Consider the following 20057-nt stretch of genomic DNA (forward strand, 5'->3'; position numbering starts at 1 on the left):
TACACACATTTTCCGACATCAGCAGCAACCCTCTCAGGGGGAAACAAGGCACACATGGGGCTTTTCTCTATGTGTGAGTTGTTACCTCATAATATCTGCACAAGCTACCACCTGAATCATATGAAATGGTTTTATTTTGAGTAGGATTTATAAGAATATTAAATGCTTATACATTAAAGTTGTAAGTAAGAAGAGTAACCAATGAGCGGCATTACTCTTCCAGAATAAGTGGTTAGTGAGACGGGCATTGTGCACTGCAGATTTGTCCTGTTGAAAGACCCAACAGCTGCAACATCTCCACCTCGTGACCGGCAGTCTAATGCTCTCACACAACCTGAAGCTTCATTCTTCCAGGAAAAAGCACCTCCACTCTGCAGAGTAGCGAACGTCTACCAGTAACCATCAGGGCCACCCAGGTTCCTTTTTTTTTTTTTTAACATCAGAATTAAACTTTATTCCACCTTTCAGTGTGCCATGTTTGGCGGTCCTTTGCCTTTGAAGACGTTTAGTTGTTAAAGTCCTTCTCTTGCAGATATCATATTATTGTTACCGGGCTTACGGATGTTACAGCATCTGTAAGGGCCTTAATTAGTGAGGAGAATCGACCTGTATCTTCACGGACAGCCCGTTTAATTCTCGGTTTAGCAGAAATGTTCTTCGTTCTATCAACTGTTGTTTTTGTCTCATAAGCCCCAAGATCTATAAAGAAACTTTTTGAGATAATAAATGTGACAGCATTTGTGTGGAAAATATATTAATTTAGCAACAATCTCCCATAACACACAAAAAAGGCATCCTATTGTATAGCATGGCAAGGAATGATATGGCAACGTGTCGTATTGCTGTGGATTATATCATATTGCATCACGTTGCATTGTGTTGTTTATTTTGTAATAATCATAGAACATATTTACTTTTTTAATTATTAAACCAAAAGATAGATTACAGCTTCTTTTTTTCCTGTAACATTACAAGGGATAAGACGTAAAGTTGGAGAACCCTTTTCCAGAAGCTTTGGAATCATTTACTGGTAATATCTTGTCATGACAGCATCATATAAATACACATACTTTTATTCTAATATCTTAAACACTATCACACCTACTGGCCTTGAGCAGCATATTAAAACATAAAAATGCAATGCTGCAGCATGTTGCTACACTAATGCTGTCCAAAATAAAACATGCTGTGTAATCAGGCATGTCTGCTTCATTATAAGGAATGAAAGTGACTCATGATAAGGACTGCTCTTGCTTGAGGCACTGTGAGAGAAGCATTCATATTTGTGAGTTAAACAAGTGAATACTATTTCTTTTGGCCTACTTTGTTTTGCTTCTGAACCCAGGACTGAAGAGGATCTTACTCCTTTTATTATATAATAAGATTTACAACTGTAACCCTTACAGGAAATCAAATTGCCAAATAAATCAAATTACCTTCACCTACCAGCATGTACTCTAATGATTGTTGGATTCACACAAACACACTATCTTAAAAAAAAAACAAAAAAAACCCAAAACAAGTTCTCTCTTTTCAGGAAAAAAAACAACAACAACATAATTTTAATAGCTGACAGCAGTGAGGAAAAAAAAAGAGAGAAATCTTGCTCAGTACATGCTGTACATGAGAGGCACATCACACATCAAGACGCCATATGGACGACAAATGATAGCCACCACGACGGCATCAAAGTGTGTTACTGCAGCAGTGTCCTTATAAATTTACATCAAACATTTGCAGGCGATCTAGGAACTCAACCCTGTGACAACTCACACCCATGGAGAGCATCCAATAGATTCTTAAAAGCAATTCTCACTAAATTATCACATCTCCCAGCCCCAAACAGCTTTGAGATGAACATAAAAAAGAGACAAAATTAATGGAATTGAGGGAAAGAGGAAGGGAAAAAAAAAGCCAATGATCCATCAGTGCTGAGACATGGATTATCAGTTGTCAGTTGTGATTAAATGCTGCTGGTTACAAGCTGTCAGGTATTAAGTGTTTGTGTAGGTGGCAAACAACATCCTGCCAATTATTAAAACTGGCAGGAGGAGTGAAAATTTATGAATATCTTACACTGTTTTGTTGCAGCAATTAAAATAGTTGGCTATTTGTTTGCGAAAGTAGTCACAAAGTCTGACCTTTCTGTTTGCAGTGCAGTGTTGCAGAGCAAGGGGGATTTAAAACTGGATCAGAATTGTAAAAAGTTTATCTTGTGCAGCTCAAAAGCGTGTGGGAGATGTGTGCATAGACAGATGGCAGTGATGTTTGTGTCAGAATCAGATCAGTGGTAGACAGATGCAACAACTGAGGATCTAAACAGTGTATGCAAGCTCTGCTGGAATCATAATAATTCTGTTATGGAAATTTCCAATCTGATAGAACGCGTTCTTTGTGGTTCTTACACTGACTAGGAATCCTATACACAATTTGAACCCTTTGATGTCCTTTGAATATTGCAGGTGCATTCGGAGCTTATCTTGAGGAAGGTTTTCATTTCTCGGTGCAGAGGCAAAGGACTGTAAATCATCTCTAAATCAAACACTTTGTAATGTATAATGCCTTTCATTAGTGTGGCTCTGATCCAACGTGTACCGGCGAACCTTTGGTGGGGAATCCTCTAATGGGTTGAGTAGGAGATAGGAGGAGAGAGACATGGCTGTAGATATAAATTCTCGCTGAAAGACATTAACGGCAGCAGCAGACTGGTGCCTGTTGCAAGGAACGACTGAGGGGGCCTATGAATCACCGAATTAAATGTTTCCTGAGTTTACGCCTGGCTGCATGTCAGATCAAAAAAGATATTAGAGGACAAAGGTGTCTATCTGCACCTTTGAAATAAGAGTAGCCCTGGTAATAGCTCATTCATCTCTTAAAGCATGAGAGATGAGAACAACCAGTGAGTAAATAAAAATACATTTCATTATACACACACACACATATTTTATATATATATATATATATATATATATATATATATATATATATATATATATATATATATATGACTGAATTTCACATGCTGTTGTGCAAATGGAATAGACAACAGGTGAAAATTATGGGCAGTTGGCAAGACACACCCAGTAAAGAAGTGGTTCTGCAGGTGGTGACCACAGACCACTTCTCAGTTCCGATGCTTTCTGGCTGATGTTTCGGTCTCTTTTGAATGCTGGCGGTGCTTTCATTCTAGTGGTAGCATGAGACGGAGTCTAAAACCCATACAAGTGGCTCAGGTAGTGCAGCTCATCCAGGATGGCACATCAATGCGAGCTGTGGCAAGGTTTGCTGTGTTTGTCAGCGTAGTGTCCAGAGCATGGAGGCGCTACCAGGAGACAGGCCAGTACATCAGGAGACGTGGAGGAGGCCGTGGGCAGGCAACAACCCAGCAGCAGGACTGCTACCTCCTTCTTTGTGCAAGGAGGAACAGGAGGAGCACTGCCAGAGCCCTGCAGAATGAGCTCCAGCAGGCCACAAATATGCATGTGTCTGCTCAAAGAGTCAGAAACAGACTCCATGAGGGTGGTATGAGGGCCCGACGTCCACAGGTGGGGGTTGTGCTTACAGCCCAACACCATACATAACATTTGGCATTTGCCAGAGAACACCAAGATTGGCAAATTTGCCAACGGTACCCTGTGTTCTTCATGGATGAAAGCAGGTTTACACTGAGCACATGTGACAGAAGTGACAGAGTCTGGAGACACCGTGGAGACGTTCTGCTGCCTGCAACATCCTCCAGCATGACCGGTTTGGCAGTGGGCCAGTAATGGTGTTGGGTGGCATTTCTTTGGAGGGCCGCACAGTCCTCCATGTGCTTGCCAGAAGTAGCCTGACTGCTATTAGGTACTGAGATGAGATCCTTAGACCCCTTGTGAGACCATATGCTGGTGTGGTTGGTTCCTCCTAATGCAAGACAATGCTAGACCTAATGTGGCTTGAGTGTGTCAGCAGTTCCTGCAACACGAAGGCATTGATGTTATGGACTGGCCCGCCCATTCCCCAGACCTGAATCCAATTGAGCACATCTGGGACATCATGTCTCGCTCCATCCACCAGAATCAAGTTGCACCACAGACTTTCAAGGAGTTGGTGGATGCTTTAGTCCAGGTCTAGGAGGAGATCCCTCAGGAGAACATCCGCCGCCTCAACAGGAGCATGCCCAGGCGTTGTAGGGAGGTCATACAGGCATGCAGAGGCCACACACACTACTGAGCCTCATTTTGACTTGTTTAAAGGACATTACATCAGAGTTGGATCAGCCTGTAGTGTGTTTTTCCACTTTAAATTTTAGTATAACTCCAAATCCAGACCTTCATGGGTTGTTACATTTGATTTTCATTGATAATTTTTGTGTGATTTTGTTGTCAGCACATTCAACTATGGAAAGAAAGTATTTAATAGAAATATTTCATTCATTCAAATCTACAACGTGTTACTTTAGTGTGAGCATTTTAGTGAGCATTTATATACACACATATATATATATACTGCATATACAATGCACATCTTATAGAATTATTGTTCAGTACGTACAGTGGTTTTATGTCTGGGGTGGGGAACTTGAGTTCTTCATGAGCTGCAGTCCTGTACTGTAAATGTTAGGAGTTTCCCTGCTGCAACACGACAGACGTGAATCAATGAGTAATTAGCCGACCTGTGCAAAGTTTGAAGCTTGCAGCAGGGGAATTCTTTATCCTTGCAAGACGGCAGCCCTTGTGGACTCGAGTTGTTTTAAGCTCATAGTTTAGATCTTTTTTCAGTACAGATAGGCAAAAAATGCAAAACATAAAACTGCTTAACTGTGGTGCAAACAGTAACATGTCAAATATAATTTAAATTTAAACCACATAGCAAAAATGGCTGTTTAAGATGAATTTTAGCAGTTATCAGGCCATTTTTCTAGTTCCCGGTTTAGCCTCGTGAAGCAGACATCCTCTAAAACCTTAAGATTATACTTTAAGTTTTCATAGGAATAATAACTTCATGAATTTGTGATTTTCCTTGTTGTTTTGTAAGCACATATGGCTCACAGTTATAAATGTCTTTATTGTGTTTTTCCAACCCTAATGACTGAAGCTTTTCATGCCTGTAGTTCTGCAGGAAGTTTATTTTCCCGTTGAAAGCTTTTTCTTTCCTTTCCACCACCAACCATGCTCAAGATGAAAAGATTCAATGCAGTCTGTTGGTCTACTTAGCCTGAAAATCATTCTTTTTCAGCTGGCGTAAATGATCACAATTGGATTACAATCGTATAATAGTACTATGGTAACTGGATTGAATTGGGCTGGATTTTTACAAGTGCTTTGAGACGACTGTCATAATTTGGCACTATACAAATAAAGCTTAGTGAAACTGAAATAAGTTGAGGTACAGCAAATATGACATGTAAGGAGTCTCAAAAATTATAATTTGAGCAGGATGTGTGACATAAAAGTACCTTGTGAATCAGAACAGCTTTCTATATGAGATATTTTCACAACTTAGCAGCCATAAACAAATTCAGAGGATTGTGTTAATTCAGACTTTTTTGAGTTGGCATTCACATCAGGTAGCTAAATCAACGCTTTAAAGCACAGAATAAGTGATTCTTTTTATATGCCACTTCAACTAAGTTATCATCTAAAGGGACATAAAATATAAGGATCAATGTTTGTTACCAGGCAGATCACAAGAAAAGTAAAATATAAAAAAAGAAAAACAGTGTACGTTGAGATGGTTTTGTAATGTGTAATATTTTTCTCTGTTCTGCGATGGACTGGCGAGTTGTCTAGGGTGTACCCTGCCTTTCGCCCAAAAGACTGCTGCAATGGCTCCAGCTTCCCCGCAACCCTGAATTGTATTAAGCAGTTCGGAAAATGAATGACTGAATGAATATTTTTCTCTATTAGTTATTCATTTAGTCTTTGCACTTTTTCAGATGTTCTTTAACAATCTTTGCTAAACGTGTTGCCCTTTCAGATATGTAGAGTGGTTTAAAATAATAATTTGGATGATTTGGTCCTTTTTTTCAACATTGTAAGATGCTCCTGAGGTGTTTGTCTTTAAGTCAAAACCAAACGTGTCATATTTGTTCATTCAGATGACCTTCCAGCCCACTGCATCATAACAAATTGATATTTCATGAAGCAGGGTATTTTCTGCGTCCTTAAAGCTTTACACTACAAAATCAACAAAACAATAACATGTTTGTCTTCGTTTCATTATGCCTGGTCACTCTTTGGCCAATTTCTTGAACTGATAAACAACTTGTATTTGCAAACAGCCATAGCCTAAAATATCACTGCAGAAATTCGGCAGATTTTTTTAGTTAGGAGGCAAAAACTTTGGTACTTTTTGCATCTGAAGTGTACTCTGACACCTCTCCAGCCAGTAAAAGTTAGTCTAGTGTTGACGCTTGTCTTATTACTCTCCTTAATTCTTCAGAAAAGCACTTCTTGGAGAATTGGCTACTGTCAGATTCAAAATAGTCATCGTGTTGATAACCAGTTGCTAGAGTTTGACACAAAGCGTAAAGCAAAGCTCAGCTGCAACGTGATGCAGCGTCATGGAAAGCAGACGTGATGAAGTACGTTTGCTCAGCTTCATGAATGTACATAATATTTGTCATTGTGCCACCAGCATTGAGTCAAAAAAGATAATTTGCACCCAGAAATTTAAAAAGCTACTTTAAAACAAAACTTAAAAGAAAAGAAATTGGTTTGTTTTTGTTTTGGAATGCCTGTGAAACCTTTGGAAAATACTGCCCTGAATTTAGTGTCCATTAATAACAAATATGCCCTGCCTTATAGGCCATACACAAAGGCTGTGCATAAGGACAGAAAAAAATTACCTTCAGCATTCCTGAATTTTCTGCATATTTAAGTTTCTGTACAAAAAATATGTTTATTGTCTCTTGTGTATGTGAACTAAATTCACAGGTTGTATTTAAGTGAAATGGGTAATGTCAGAGCTCAGTTAACATCTTTAAAGTCTCATTATGGAAAACACATTATGAAAATGTTTTTATTTTTTATGTATACACAGGAGCAATTAAAAGTGCATGCCAAGTAGAAAGATTTTATATATATATATATATATATATATATATATATATATAGCAAGCTAGAGAGTAAACAGTAATGTGTTAAAGTGAAGAAAGTGAAGCAGATTAAGTTGTTTGTCTTAACTTTGTTCACAGCTTTTCTAATTTAAACATTCTGATAAGGTCAGTGTTTTGTTGTTGTTGTTATTGTTGTTTTGTGCTGGTGTAATAACAAGGATGGAATAGTATTAAATCCTTAACACAGGTAGGAAATTGTTATGTTTTTTAGTGAGTACCAATCCAGTCCAGATAACATAGCAGTTGCTCAATTTCCTGTTACACCAATTGCACTGAAGCCCACAATATACTTTCACTGAGAACGATATTCATATTGTTATATTAGCAACTTTTTAGACCCCTACAATCCGATTAAACCAAATAAAATGAAAGCACTTTACATGTATTAAAGCAACAAAGAAAAACCAAACAAATATGTGGACATGCATAATCATTCACACACACACATACAGACACACCCCCAAGTCCCATGTTGTATACCACAACTCTATAAACATATTTTTTGTCTTCTTAACGAACAAATGAACAAAGACTGAAATATATTATACTATTTTAAGATAAGATATCTGGTGTTAGTGAAGACTTGTTGAGTAACGTGAGGGCAAGTATTGTTTATTCTTCTCTGTTAGCCACAGCAGCTGTACGTATTCTCCTCCAACGTCCAAATGATCACACAAAAAGCTTGGTTCTCATGCAACATTCAGCTTCAGGTGCTTCAAGCTGCAGACTGAAGCCACAACACAGTTCCGCTTACTGTCAAATATTAATGTCTATGAAAAGTATGGACAAAAAACCAGTTAAAAGTACTGTAACATGCTGTGGACTGTAACTGTTGGATAACTTACTTAAAATGACATTTTCATTTTAGGTCAGTTTAGTTTTGACAAAGGGTACTTTCTATTTTTTCTACTGTTTCTACTGACTAGAAAGTTAATAAAATTTATCATATTTCTTCAGACAATAATGAAGCCAGAGTTTACAATAATAATATTTGTGTCCAATGTTTAACTCAGTCATCTACTGGGGTGCGGCCTGGCTGCTGCTCAGTGGCGGTCTGGGTTTCCTGGCTCTCCATTTGTGTGGGCTGTACCCTCTGCTTGCGTGCTTTGTCTGCCCTGGGTGGCCGGTGCCCGGGGGTTTTGGCCCGCTGGGGCTTGTTCTCCCTGACCATGGGGGTTTCTGGCTGGGCCCCCCCTCTGCCATCTCCTCGGTGGATGGATTGCGGGATCTGGAGCAGGGTGATTGGGGTCTGTGGTTTCTCCTGGCCTGCTCCTTGCCTGTGTGTGGGCGGGGTCACATTGGCATGATCACTCTTCTCTGAACACGTTCCACTCTGTATGTTCTGCATGTGACACAGTCCCTGTGTCGCCTGCAGGTATATTTACTAACAGCAGCTTGTTTTCTTTCTGTGTGTCTGATTTAGCTTGTGAGTTCTAGGTTCTCCTGATACTTGATGGCTTCATCCTCCCGCAGGGGGAATATGACTCCAGTGTGTATAGGCAAATGTATACGTGTACATATAGGCGGATGTGTACGTGTGCTTATGTATATGCATATGTACGTAAGTTGTTCTCTTTCTTCTTTCTTTTTCTCCTTCTCGCTTTCTGTCTCTCTTTTTCTCTCTTCGAGGTGTATTTCTGTTTTTCTCTTTTCGATTCTCTTTCTGTCCCTCTTCTGTCCTCTCCGGTGCGGTCCAACAATACAAACTTTGTAATACAAACAATTATGCAAAATAAATAGAAAAATAAAATATGAATCCAAAATATCAAGGGGAGCATTATATCTATAATGCTTTTCTTGGCACAGTAAATTTGACCATTAAAAGACAGCATCCAGAAAAACATTCTGCTTGCTTAAATGTTGCACAAGACCAAAAAAAAAAAAAAAAGAAAGAAAAAACTGAACAGATATAAAATGAAATTGTGGTTTCAAATACTTTAACAGATAAAGCTCCAGTTATTCTTTAATTAATAGTCTACTACATGTTAAAGTAATTTTACCTTTCTAAATGTTTTCATGGGCTGCACGGTGGCGCAGTGGTTAGCACTGTGGCCTCACAGCAAGAAGGTCGATCCTTGGTTGGTTTGGTCAGTGGCCTTTCTGTGTGGAGATTGCATGTTCTCTCCGTGTATGCGTGGGTTCTCTCCGGGTACTCCGGCTTCCTCCCACCATCCAAACACATGCATGATAGGTTAATTGGTCACTCTAAATTGCCCCTAGGAATGAGTGTGAGCGTGCGTGGTTGTTCGTCTATCTGTGTGGCCCTGCGATGGACTGGCGAGCTGTCCAGGGTGTACCCTGCCTGTCGCCCAAAGCCAGCTGGGATAGGCTCCAGCTTCCCCGCGACCCTGAATTGGAATAAGCGGTTTGGAAAATGAATGAATGAATAAATGTTTTCATCCACACTCTTCATTAATAGACATTAATATCTGGCAGTAAACCAGCAGAAATTAACCAGCATCAACTTCAGTCTGATCTTGCAGCAGAGGTGATCACCTCCTGCTCTGACTGCAGTGTGGAGCTGCATGAGCTGTGTTCTTTATGACAGCTTCACAGCTGCTGCTTAAGGATGAGAGAAAACTACACATTCTTTTATTGTTACTCACCAAGAATCCTTGATACCACAAGAAAAAGATGCTAGACCTTGGTGCTCGTTTTGTCTTTAAACAAACTCACTGAAGGGTCTGAAACTACGCTAGCTCGAAAAGCACTCAGAGAGCACAAAACCTCTGGCAAGGCCTTTAAAAAGTTCCTGGATCCAAACGGTGATCCGGATTATCACCAAAATTAAATCAGTTCTTCCTTTTCACATTTCCAACAAGTCCTGAAAATTTCAAGAAAATCCGTCCATACGTTTTTGAGTTATGTTGCACACAGACAGACAGACAAACAAACAGATAAACGCCAGCAAAAACATAACCTCCCTGGCAGAGGTAAATATAGTGCCAAGTTAGCAGTGGAAGTAGTGTATGCATAAGTGTAATCAGCATATCAGGAAATTGTGCTCTGACAAAGGATCCGTGATTAAATGTGTTATATTGTTATCACATTGTTTGTTTCTGTATATATATATATATATATATATATATATATATATATATATATATATATATATATATATATATATATATATATATATCAAACATCAACCCTTCCAAATGATTCTCAACTCTCTCTGTCAACATCAGCTATGATGACAAAACACTTCTGTCTGCGATCCAAAGCCAAATTCAAGATCTGGACTTTTGATTGAAGCCTCCTCTCCCTGGAGCGTAGTTATTTGGATTCCCCAATTCCCCAGACCATACAACCTGTGTGATGGAGCTGAACCTTCCCAGATGAAATCCTGACTGTTCACTCAGCGCTCCCTCACAGTAATTCCACAAATAGTACCCTGCCGAGAAAAACATGTCTCTTCTCAACGGTGTGCAACTCAAACAATCGAGATTTAATGCTCCCAAACACATGAAGTGTGTTATTGAACTGCATTGACCATAATTCACTGCAACCTTGCCACAAAATACTCAGATTCTGTTCACAGAGACTGGAATGTGGCCTCTTTAATGAAAGATGTAATGTCAGTCAAGGTAGCATGGTTAGACTTGCAAGTTAAATTCTGAGTGATGATGAGCTTGGATCACACTTCCTGCTCTTTAACACCCGCTTTAAAAAACACTACAAGGAATCTAAGCTCCTATTCTTCCAGTTCTCTTCAGTCTCGTTATAAGTATCAAACCATCTCAGAAGGGTTATTATCGGATTCTTAACTTATATGGTTGGCTCTCCAGCTAAGAGCCTTTCATTTAAGCCACCTAAAGCCCTGTTGGCAGATGACTCACACAATAAGATCAAGCCAGCTACTTCAAAGTTGAACCAAGAGTATAAATAAGCATCGGATCAAATAAGTGGCACTCGTTGCCATGGTGATATGACAGCTGTCACCAGGGGTTGTGTTGACGAAGGAAGTGGTGAGCATGCTGTTTTCACACCCCTCACTCTACACTGTCTCCTACGACATCGGCGCCCCAAACATCACCCACATGTCACACCCGTTACTTTGCTCATCAACCCATCAGCAGCGCCCACCTACACATCAAACCCCTGTCACATAGACACACACACACACACATCCACATACTGAGGTTGTATTAGCAATTGATATTTGCTATTCAACAAATGACATCCTTCAATCTCCCTCAATATATGATTTTTTCGGACTCCACTGTCCGAGTCATCTGCTGAGACTCGTCAGCCTTGTCACAAGGCTGTTTGCTGACACGATCCCGACAAGCTGAAACTGTCAAGGCTAAGTCATCTCCTGGTGAGATCTGAGATTAAATTTGCCCGATGCTCCATCTTTTTTATAGAACAAACACCAAGCTGCCACACACTTATGTTTTCTGTGGCCCTTGTGCTGCGACATATCTGTTTTCATCTCTCAACAAGACGCAACACCTATAATAAACTGATAATTTGGATGACATCTTGCAGGTGTGAACACCTTCTCTGCTGTTCCATAATTGGAAAGTTGAGGATGTAGTGTAATTAAGGAATAGTATGGCCAGTAGTTTTGATCACCAACACACACACACACACAAAACAAACATAAGAAAAACTCATGTCAAGTGTTCAGAGTCTGATTCCCAGTGTCTATGTGCTCTCAAAGAACCATTTTCCTCTGCTTTTTGAAAAAGCTTAAAGGTTTTCATAAGTGTTGGTATTTATATATGAATGGTTGATGAGAAGACCATTAAATTGCATAATTAAAGGTAAGTTAAATGATCTGTTAACTCATATTCCCAAAGCAATATGTTCATGTAGGTAGTCACTGCATCAAGTTCTGCATTACTTTGATGCCTAAGAAAAAAAAAAAAAAACTCTGGTGTTATAAGGATTTGGCAAAGTATGATTTTTAGTGTAGTTGAAAGGTTTCTAACTGAATGAAAATGACTGGGAAGTATCCGAGTGAATTAATTCTCTAACTACTGAGTGAACATGAATACTTCTTTAAGCGTCCGCTATAAAACAGGAAACAATGAACCATTCTTTCTAAAATTGATAAATGCTGCAACATTCAGTAATGCGTGATTACTTTTATTTCCACACGTGGAAAAAATTGTTGATGCCTTTTGTTCAAAGAAACACTCAAAATAGTCCTAAAAATAACTTGAATCTGACAAAAGAAAAAAATTATTAAAAAGAAATTCTATGAAATTTCACCAATGAATCCTTTCTGTCCAGACTTGTTTGATCGGTTTATTTAACTTTTTATATAATTCTGTCGAAGCATGATTGAAAATTTTATAGAATTTTTATGTAATAACCAACACTGCAATAGTTATGATATTTAGATAAATATGTGGATAGTAGAGTCAGACGTCTGTTAAAATATGTTATTTTTTTCTTTGTTAAATGCCCAACAATAATTATCAAGCAATATTTCATATATCATATGTTATTGTAATAAGTTAATATAGGTCATGTGATATGAAACAACAGATAAATGACTTAATTAGATATGTAACATATTTATTAAACAGATGCTGTTTTATTGCTGCAGGTGCATCATAGCTTCTGTGTGGTTTGATTCTCATTCTAATGTCTAATTTTTTTCTCAGTCTTCAAGAATTTTCTTTCAGTACATCTCCTATTATCCGTGATATTTACCAAAATACAACAGGACATTGTTCTTTTCTGCTAGCCCGCTGCATCAATGCAGATTTTAAAGATCTTTATCAAGTCCCTGCGTTCAATTCTGACTTTCTTGCTACTCAGACGGAGAGCTTTGTTTGGCTCCAATTTGCAGCAATCAGGCGCAGTGGGTTTTGTATCTCAATTCAGCTAATTCAGCTTCACATCCTCGCATCAACTGTGGCAGCTCCAACTGCTGATTGTGTTGGTAAACGAGCCAAATTACAATAATTAGCTAGAAGGGTACTTGGAGAACACCGTCTTTTTCCAAGGCCTATGCCCAATCTTGCTTTTTTTTTCTTTTCTTTTTTTACGAAAAGCGATTCAGATCTGCACCAGAGTTCCTCCTTTGCTCATTGTTCCATCACTCCACAAACCTGTGTTTGTCTTTGGAACAAGAACACCCAAACAACATTAATTGCATAAGTGCTGGAGCCTTTTAGAAAAGCCATAAGTGTCCTACCATCCATTTTTAGTGAAATGCTTTCATCAGAAAACTGCATTCCCCTCCCAGAGTTTAGGGAGGAGCAAGCAGCCGGCTTAAGGGAAGAAAAAGCCAAGTCTACTCATGTCTGTCATGGTTACACTGAAGTGAATGTACTACGTGAACCTCCCTCCACACTGTCCCCACTGGCCATGCCCCTTCCACCTCATCATGATATCAATTAATATTATGGCAGAAGACAGACGCACAGATGAACCGTAACAAGTGGCATCTCTAGAGAGAGCCATTGCCATGAGACTCTGCTTTAATTAGGCCTGAAAAATGGCAGGGTATTCTGTCCAGGCCCTCCCTGTTAATCTGTGCTATACAGCCACAGAGTCAACTGTAGCCCCAACTGGCAAATGTTATTATTTCATCTTAGTGGCAGCTGTGAATAAGCTAATGGGCGTGACAGCCAGTGGGCGCCTGAGATACTTTTTTAAACAAAGTGTTACAGGAGCGCGCATGTAGTTAGTACAGCCAACTGTTACCTGCTACACCCATGCACACAGTACACAACGGGAGCATTTTCATTAATTAGGAAGCAGGAAGGTGGCGGGGTGAATATCTGACAGGTAATGAGTCCACCCAGTCTGTCTGCTAACAGAGAGTCGACATCTAGTTGTGATTCAAACTGTGTTTTCACATTCAAATGTCAACCTCGCTCCTTCCCTTTGCCTATGTGTTTTTGGGTGTAAATTTCATCATGAAATTTCCATCTCGCCTGCCTTCATTATGCAGTCCGGAGGTGCGATCCCACTGGTGCACTTCAGTGTTGCCTGACAAAAGGCTGGATTTGAATGGGACTGAATAGAAAATGGAATTAGTTGAGAAATAAAAAACAAAAGCGAGCGCTGCTTCTCTGTAGTAGTAAGTCATCATGACAATCAGATGAATGAGGGGACAAAAAGCATGTTTCACATCCGAATATAGTCCATCTGAAACACATGAGGTGTAAATATATTCATGATTTTTCACATGTTTTACAGTAAAAAAGAGAAACAAAGAGCGAAAACAGTTTGACATCTGAAAAATAAACAGAGGGTAACTGGTTATTTTTCCTTTAATTCAACAGCTCTCCCTTGTGTTTCATGATCTTTGAATGAATGAATGAATGAATGAATGAATGGAAATGTCACATATTACTTCAGTGGGCGGGGAAGCTGGTTTTCTGACATGCGGCATACCAGTATTCTAAAGGTTGTTTTCTATTTTGGTTGTTTATTCTAATCCAAAAGATTTGTGACATGATTATAAAAACAGAAGGCTATTTACTCATTCATATTTTATGCTTTATTTTCAGTAGAAAAAAACATGTATTTGTGCTGTGTTAAACTGATGTGTCTCTGCTTTTCAGTGAGAATTTGCTTACATACTAAACAACAAACTAACTAAATGAAGCGCTTTCTTTAGAAAAGAGCACGTATTTTTCATCCATCCCATTTCACAGTTTTCAAATCTTCAATGCAGCTCGGTGAAACCCAGATTTGTTTTGTTCTGAGAGTTTTTTTTGTCACACCTAACTATTTTATATGTTAGGAATGTCTTCGCTAATACCAGGCTGACACCAGTTCCAAGCCATAGTAGCTCATTTTCAGCCTGTATGGACAGAATTTGAAGGCATCGCATCATCACAGTGGATGGATGGGGACAGGAAAGAGGCCTTCACTGGCAGTCGCAGCAGCAGCTTCTGGCTGCATCCTCACAGCCCAGCTATCAGTGGGATTGGATAAGCAATCTTGCTGGCTTCAGCTGAGTAATTACAGATTTACCTTCTTCTGCTGATGATGCCATCATGGGCAATGGCTGTTGTCATGTCCTGCAGGCTTGGATTATTGGAGAGGAATGGTTTCTTTTTAGCCTCTTTGACATCATTTATCAGGTGCACACATTGTTGGTTACATCTGAAAGTTGCTTTTATAGCTCTACACCTAATTTCGCTGAAGATAAGAGGCAGGATTGACAGCATAAACGCTACAATGCATTCTTGATTATGTCTGGGATGCATGACTCCCATTTTAGTTTACTGATACCTTAAAATCCCTTTGTGTATGCTAGAAAAAGTCCATCTTGTTTATTTTCATATACATTTATCTTTATCTTTATGCAATGTTAACTAGTTTCTCTTGATAATAGTACAAATAGCACTCATTTTGTGCTTTGGATTAAGGTGCGTTTGACAAACCCTACATACGCTATGGTGTTGTATTCAGTTTCTTTTCCTGCTTTAGCATTATAAACTTGAAAATTTTTAGTTTATTTTCCAACACTTATCATTTGAATAATTTCAGTCACATGTGCTCTGTTATGTCCTGAACCCCTATTTAAAAAAATTAGCTCTGAATCTAAAATAGGCAAAAACTCAAGGCAGGAACAAACAGAACAGTCAGAGTTTATGAGGTTGTGTAACCTTATTGAAGACGGAGCCACATTGTGGTCAAGCATTATGCGCACACAAAACAACAAATACACATGAAATATGGTCTCTCATTTTAGCAAATGAAATCGTTTGCTGTTTTTTGTTCACCCTCCCATGAGTGCAATGACAAACAACTCCAAAATATGAATGCAAATAGCATATTTAAAAAGGGTCTAATAGCTATTTCCAATACAATGCATCATTCTGATCAATTGTACTTATTCAGGTTCTGCACGCTCGCTGTAGCCTTTGCCTCTGATTGTATTTTCCAAATGCCAAGACCAGAAGAATCACTGCCACAAACACACAAGTCATTTAGAAACAATGGGGCTAAATGTGATGCAAGGACACAGATTCTTTCTCCTTCGTTTGCCTTCCTGGAGAAAATCTCCAAGCTCTGAATTCATCTGCTAACCACTGCATGATACTGCTTCCCCCTGTGGTGATCATCTAATTACACCGGGCTTTAGAACAGTAAATCAAACCATTATAGAACAGCACTCCATCCCACCATTAGACATGACATTCAGCTGTAATGTTACAACGGATTAAGACTGCAGGCAGGAGCGAGGAGCAGTCCTGAGCGAATGCGAGTAACATCTCTAATGAACAGCAACACCTGCAATGCCTGCAACAAAATCTCAAAGTTGTGTCTCCTGCTAATGATGCTGTCTACCTGGCATAACCAAAAGCTGCAAAGTGGGACGTGTTTGTGCACAGTGGACTTGTTTTTAGGAACAAAGTAGAGAGTTTTAATGGCTGAGAGTCAGCAGGCTGTCTTTGTGTGTCAAGCTTCAAGCGAGGGTAGCAAAAGCAAAAAAAGAAGGAAAGCTGGACAAAAAAAAAAAAAAAAAACTGCTTGTGGGTCTTACCTGTCCTGGCATGGTGTTTTCGCAGAGGAGAGTCTCATAGTCTATGGCAAAAACTGGGGCGTTATCGTTTATATCCCGCACAGTGATGAGGGCGACGCCTTTCCCAATTTGCATTGTGTCCTCTGAAAAAGAAGGAGAGGAGAGAGAACTGGTTCATGTTGCACATTGCAGCAAAGCCTCCTTTAATTCATCTGTAGCTGCCTCGACGCATTTGGTCAGATTATGGGATATTGATCTTTCGCATGTGTTTTAATTAAGTCCTGCTGTAATGAAATATGCTGTGTGCCTCCAACAGCTGGTGTCGTTACTTCGTCTGCTGTGGATCAGCCAGACTGATCGGACTTGGCTCGGGCTTGTTGTTGGGGAGAGCTGCACGTGTGTGTGTGTGTGCGAACGAACCGTCTTCCACGCAGGGCTTCACGCCTCTCTGTCTGCTTGACACACACTGATGGCTAAATGGCTACGTCTGAGAGCAAGATGATGATTTAGTCTGGCGTCGCCACGATGCCGAACCAGAGATGACGCTCTGACATTCGGGTGATAAAAAGGGCGCACAAAGCCTGGGGGCCAGAGACTTGTTGTCATTGGCGTGGTCTGGATGGAGTGGATGAAATGTGAGTGACCGCAGCTCAAATGCTCCGAGTCCATGCATCCTCTTCTGTTAGAAAGAACCCATTCACTATAAATACTGTCACAAGGCAGTGCAGGGTAGTGGGTTTTTGTTGCCAGTCCTAGAATAAAAAGATGTTTTTAACTAAAAGAAAAGTGCATGAGTGTCACTAAGTGTCAGTAGTGTGTACCTCATGCATGAGGGACTGTTGTGACATTTCATATGGCTATTATTATACGCTGCCTTCTCTTTGTTCTATATCAGGCAAGCGCTAACGCACGGGAATCAACCAAGAAATACATCTCTGTGCTGTGAGATGTAAATAAAAACACAGCTTTGAAGCAAAGAAGCATAAAAAGCTCTAAAAAAAAAAAAAAAAAAAATATCCTTTTCATACAGTGCAGTCTGAAGATATGAAAGAAGAGGAAGTGCCAGGATGACAGGCTGGTTGTCTTTTTTAACTTATACTGATGTGACGCAGCTGTCTAAAGTGCTCAGTGGATGATGTGCTGATGATTGTTGTCCACTGAAAGACGACAGTGGAATGATGGCAATGCCAGGGAAAAAAAAAAAAAAAAAAAAGGTGTTCGTGTCCTTGGCGCATTGACAGACGAACAAAAAGGCATGCAACACTTCTTCACATCGCATTAACATTGTTCACCCGTGGGTGAGACCGCCCGCCCTTAGTCAGCATCTTGTCCCCACGGCTCAGGGAGACATGGAGGTCAAAACGACCGTCCTGTGTGTGAATTAACATTCCCCGACAGCCTTTCAACAGCCCCACAACTCCACGCTGTAATGTCCACAGCACACAGCAGACTAATGGGCAATATGAAGCGTAAAAGAACTAAAAATTTGATTTACTCTCTCTTTGCGGCAATAACCAGCTAAATGACACTTTACGAAACCCCAGGCGTTGATATGATGAAATATAGAGATAAAAATACACTATATTTTTCCAGTTTCTAATGCCAACATCTTCACCAGTAGAAGTAGAGAACATGCCGTTTGTAGCATAAAGCCAGTCTTTGATTTTCAAGCTTCATGCTAATACTAAAGACACTTTATAGCATAAATTAGGAATAATGTTGTAATATGTTTTTCCTTTCATATTTGCCTAAAAGAGTCAGACTAATTGTTTTCATCCTGTTTGAAGAGAATTTGGGAGTAAATCCCTGACTTGTCACCTTGTCCGAATTCTGCTTGAGTTTGTTTCTCTCAACAGATTTTGAGCTTAAATTATAGACTGCATACATCAGCAGGTGACATTGTTGCACGTGGCTTTAATAAAAGGTCAAGAGGTTGCTAATTGGAAACATAAAGCTCAGGGAAGAAACAAACAAAACCAGCTGCCTTAGGTGGGAGAAAAAAAAACGAAATAGGACTTTAAAATTCAACTGATTTCTGACTAATTCTGATACCTGGTTTTCAGGTATCTTTTTGGAAACAATGTTTCTCACAGAAAATAGGACTCAGAGCAACCCCATTCCTTCATATGAATGTGGTCACATCATACCCAGAAGGTAATAAAAGTTACAGAATGTTACTTCTGTCTTGTGTATATATTAACACTCACACCGCCAAGGAAAAATATGTTCATTTTGGTGACGTGAAATGATTTAATCAAGCTGATCAAGCAAGTGTACCTGACTTTTTTTTTATTTTTAATGCGTGAACAAACAGACCAGCACCAACACTTATACTATTTTTCTCCTGCCAACGGCATAATTGCTCTTCATCTCTACATATGTCTGCTTTTAGCTGCTCAGGAGCATCTGTATAGTTGGTTTTTTTTTTTTTTTTCAGCGAAGAGGTTAAACAAACAGTTTACTCTCACTCATGCAGCAGTTGCGAGATCTGCATCTGTTTAACTTACGACTCTCAATGGCAAGGATAGTAAGATTATGGACAGAGTTGGCCTCTCGGTCCAGAGCTTTGGCTGTGCTGATGATGCCACTGAGAGGGTCCACGTTGAAGAAACGCTCCATGTCTGTGTTCCTGTCAATGGAGTACCTGGACAAAACAAAAAAAAAAAACACATATATTTTTAACTGATACACTTTTAAGAATAACTTTTAGAGCAGCAGCTTTTCATCTGCTTGTTTATGAACTGGCCTGTAAAAAGAATAAAATATGACTAATTTCAAATCTTGAATAGTCCGTGTGAAACAAAACCCTATTACATTGTGGAAAAAAATAAAAAAGAAAAACCTAAGACTGTCAACTTGTCCCTAAACACACAACTTTAATCAGGCTTTTTCAATACACATCAACTCATAATTCCAGAGAAAATTACAACTTCAATTAGCATACATCCAAGGGGTATTATTGCAATGTAATTTGACTCTTGTGGCTGCATTAGTTCCACAATAATTCTAATTCAAACAGATGGAGTGAAATATATTACTGATTCAGATAACAGTCACAGGGGCAAAAAGAGGCAATCTAAAGCTACAATGGAACAGTAATTAGATTTTCTGATTAAGATTACTAACAATCCTAACAGACCAAGCATGAATACCATACAATATTCATTCAATTAAGGCAGAATGGGTGGGGATCTTGATAGTGATACTGCACAGACAGACAATGCAAGTGCTTGTTTTGAGTCACGGATGCCGTGGCACCAGTGTTGAGCCTTGACCCTCCTCCAGGAATGCCCTTCTCTAGTTCTGGATGGCATTTTGCAATTGCAAATGCAGCACTCCTTGGCCCACCCACCATCTGGCATTGTCTTTCTCACAGCCTCATGGGGACTCTCAAGTGTCTGTGAAGTCTGTGCGTGCAGATGATGTTGAGTAATTGAAAGAATAACCCCTTTAATTTGATTCGGTTGGATTTTTTGGAGTATTCCTCAACAAGCTTTGCACTTTTACTTTTTT

The 20057-nt window shown here is 39.5% G+C and overlaps 1 protein-coding gene across 1 annotated transcript in view; it reads right to left on the reverse strand.

Annotated features, from left to right (window-relative positions):
• LOC306770594 (cadherin-7) overlaps positions 1 to 20057 on the reverse strand; it is a gene marked incomplete at both ends in the record, with an annotated part of 137841 nt that overhangs the window by 17682 nt on the left and 100102 nt on the right. Inside the window, 2 exons of the mRNA XM_079259476.1 lie at positions 16566 to 16687; positions 19052 to 19188. Of these exons, the coding sequence (XP_079115602.1) occupies positions 16566 to 16687; positions 19052 to 19188 (259 nt within the window). The remainder of the gene's footprint in view (positions 1 to 16565; positions 16688 to 19051; positions 19189 to 20057) is intronic.

Source organism: Telmatherina bonti (genome assembly GCF_933228915.1).
Source record: "Telmatherina bonti genome assembly, chromosome: 20".
NCBI classification, from domain to species: Eukaryota; Metazoa; Chordata; class Actinopteri; order Atheriniformes; family Telmatherinidae; genus Telmatherina; species Telmatherina bonti.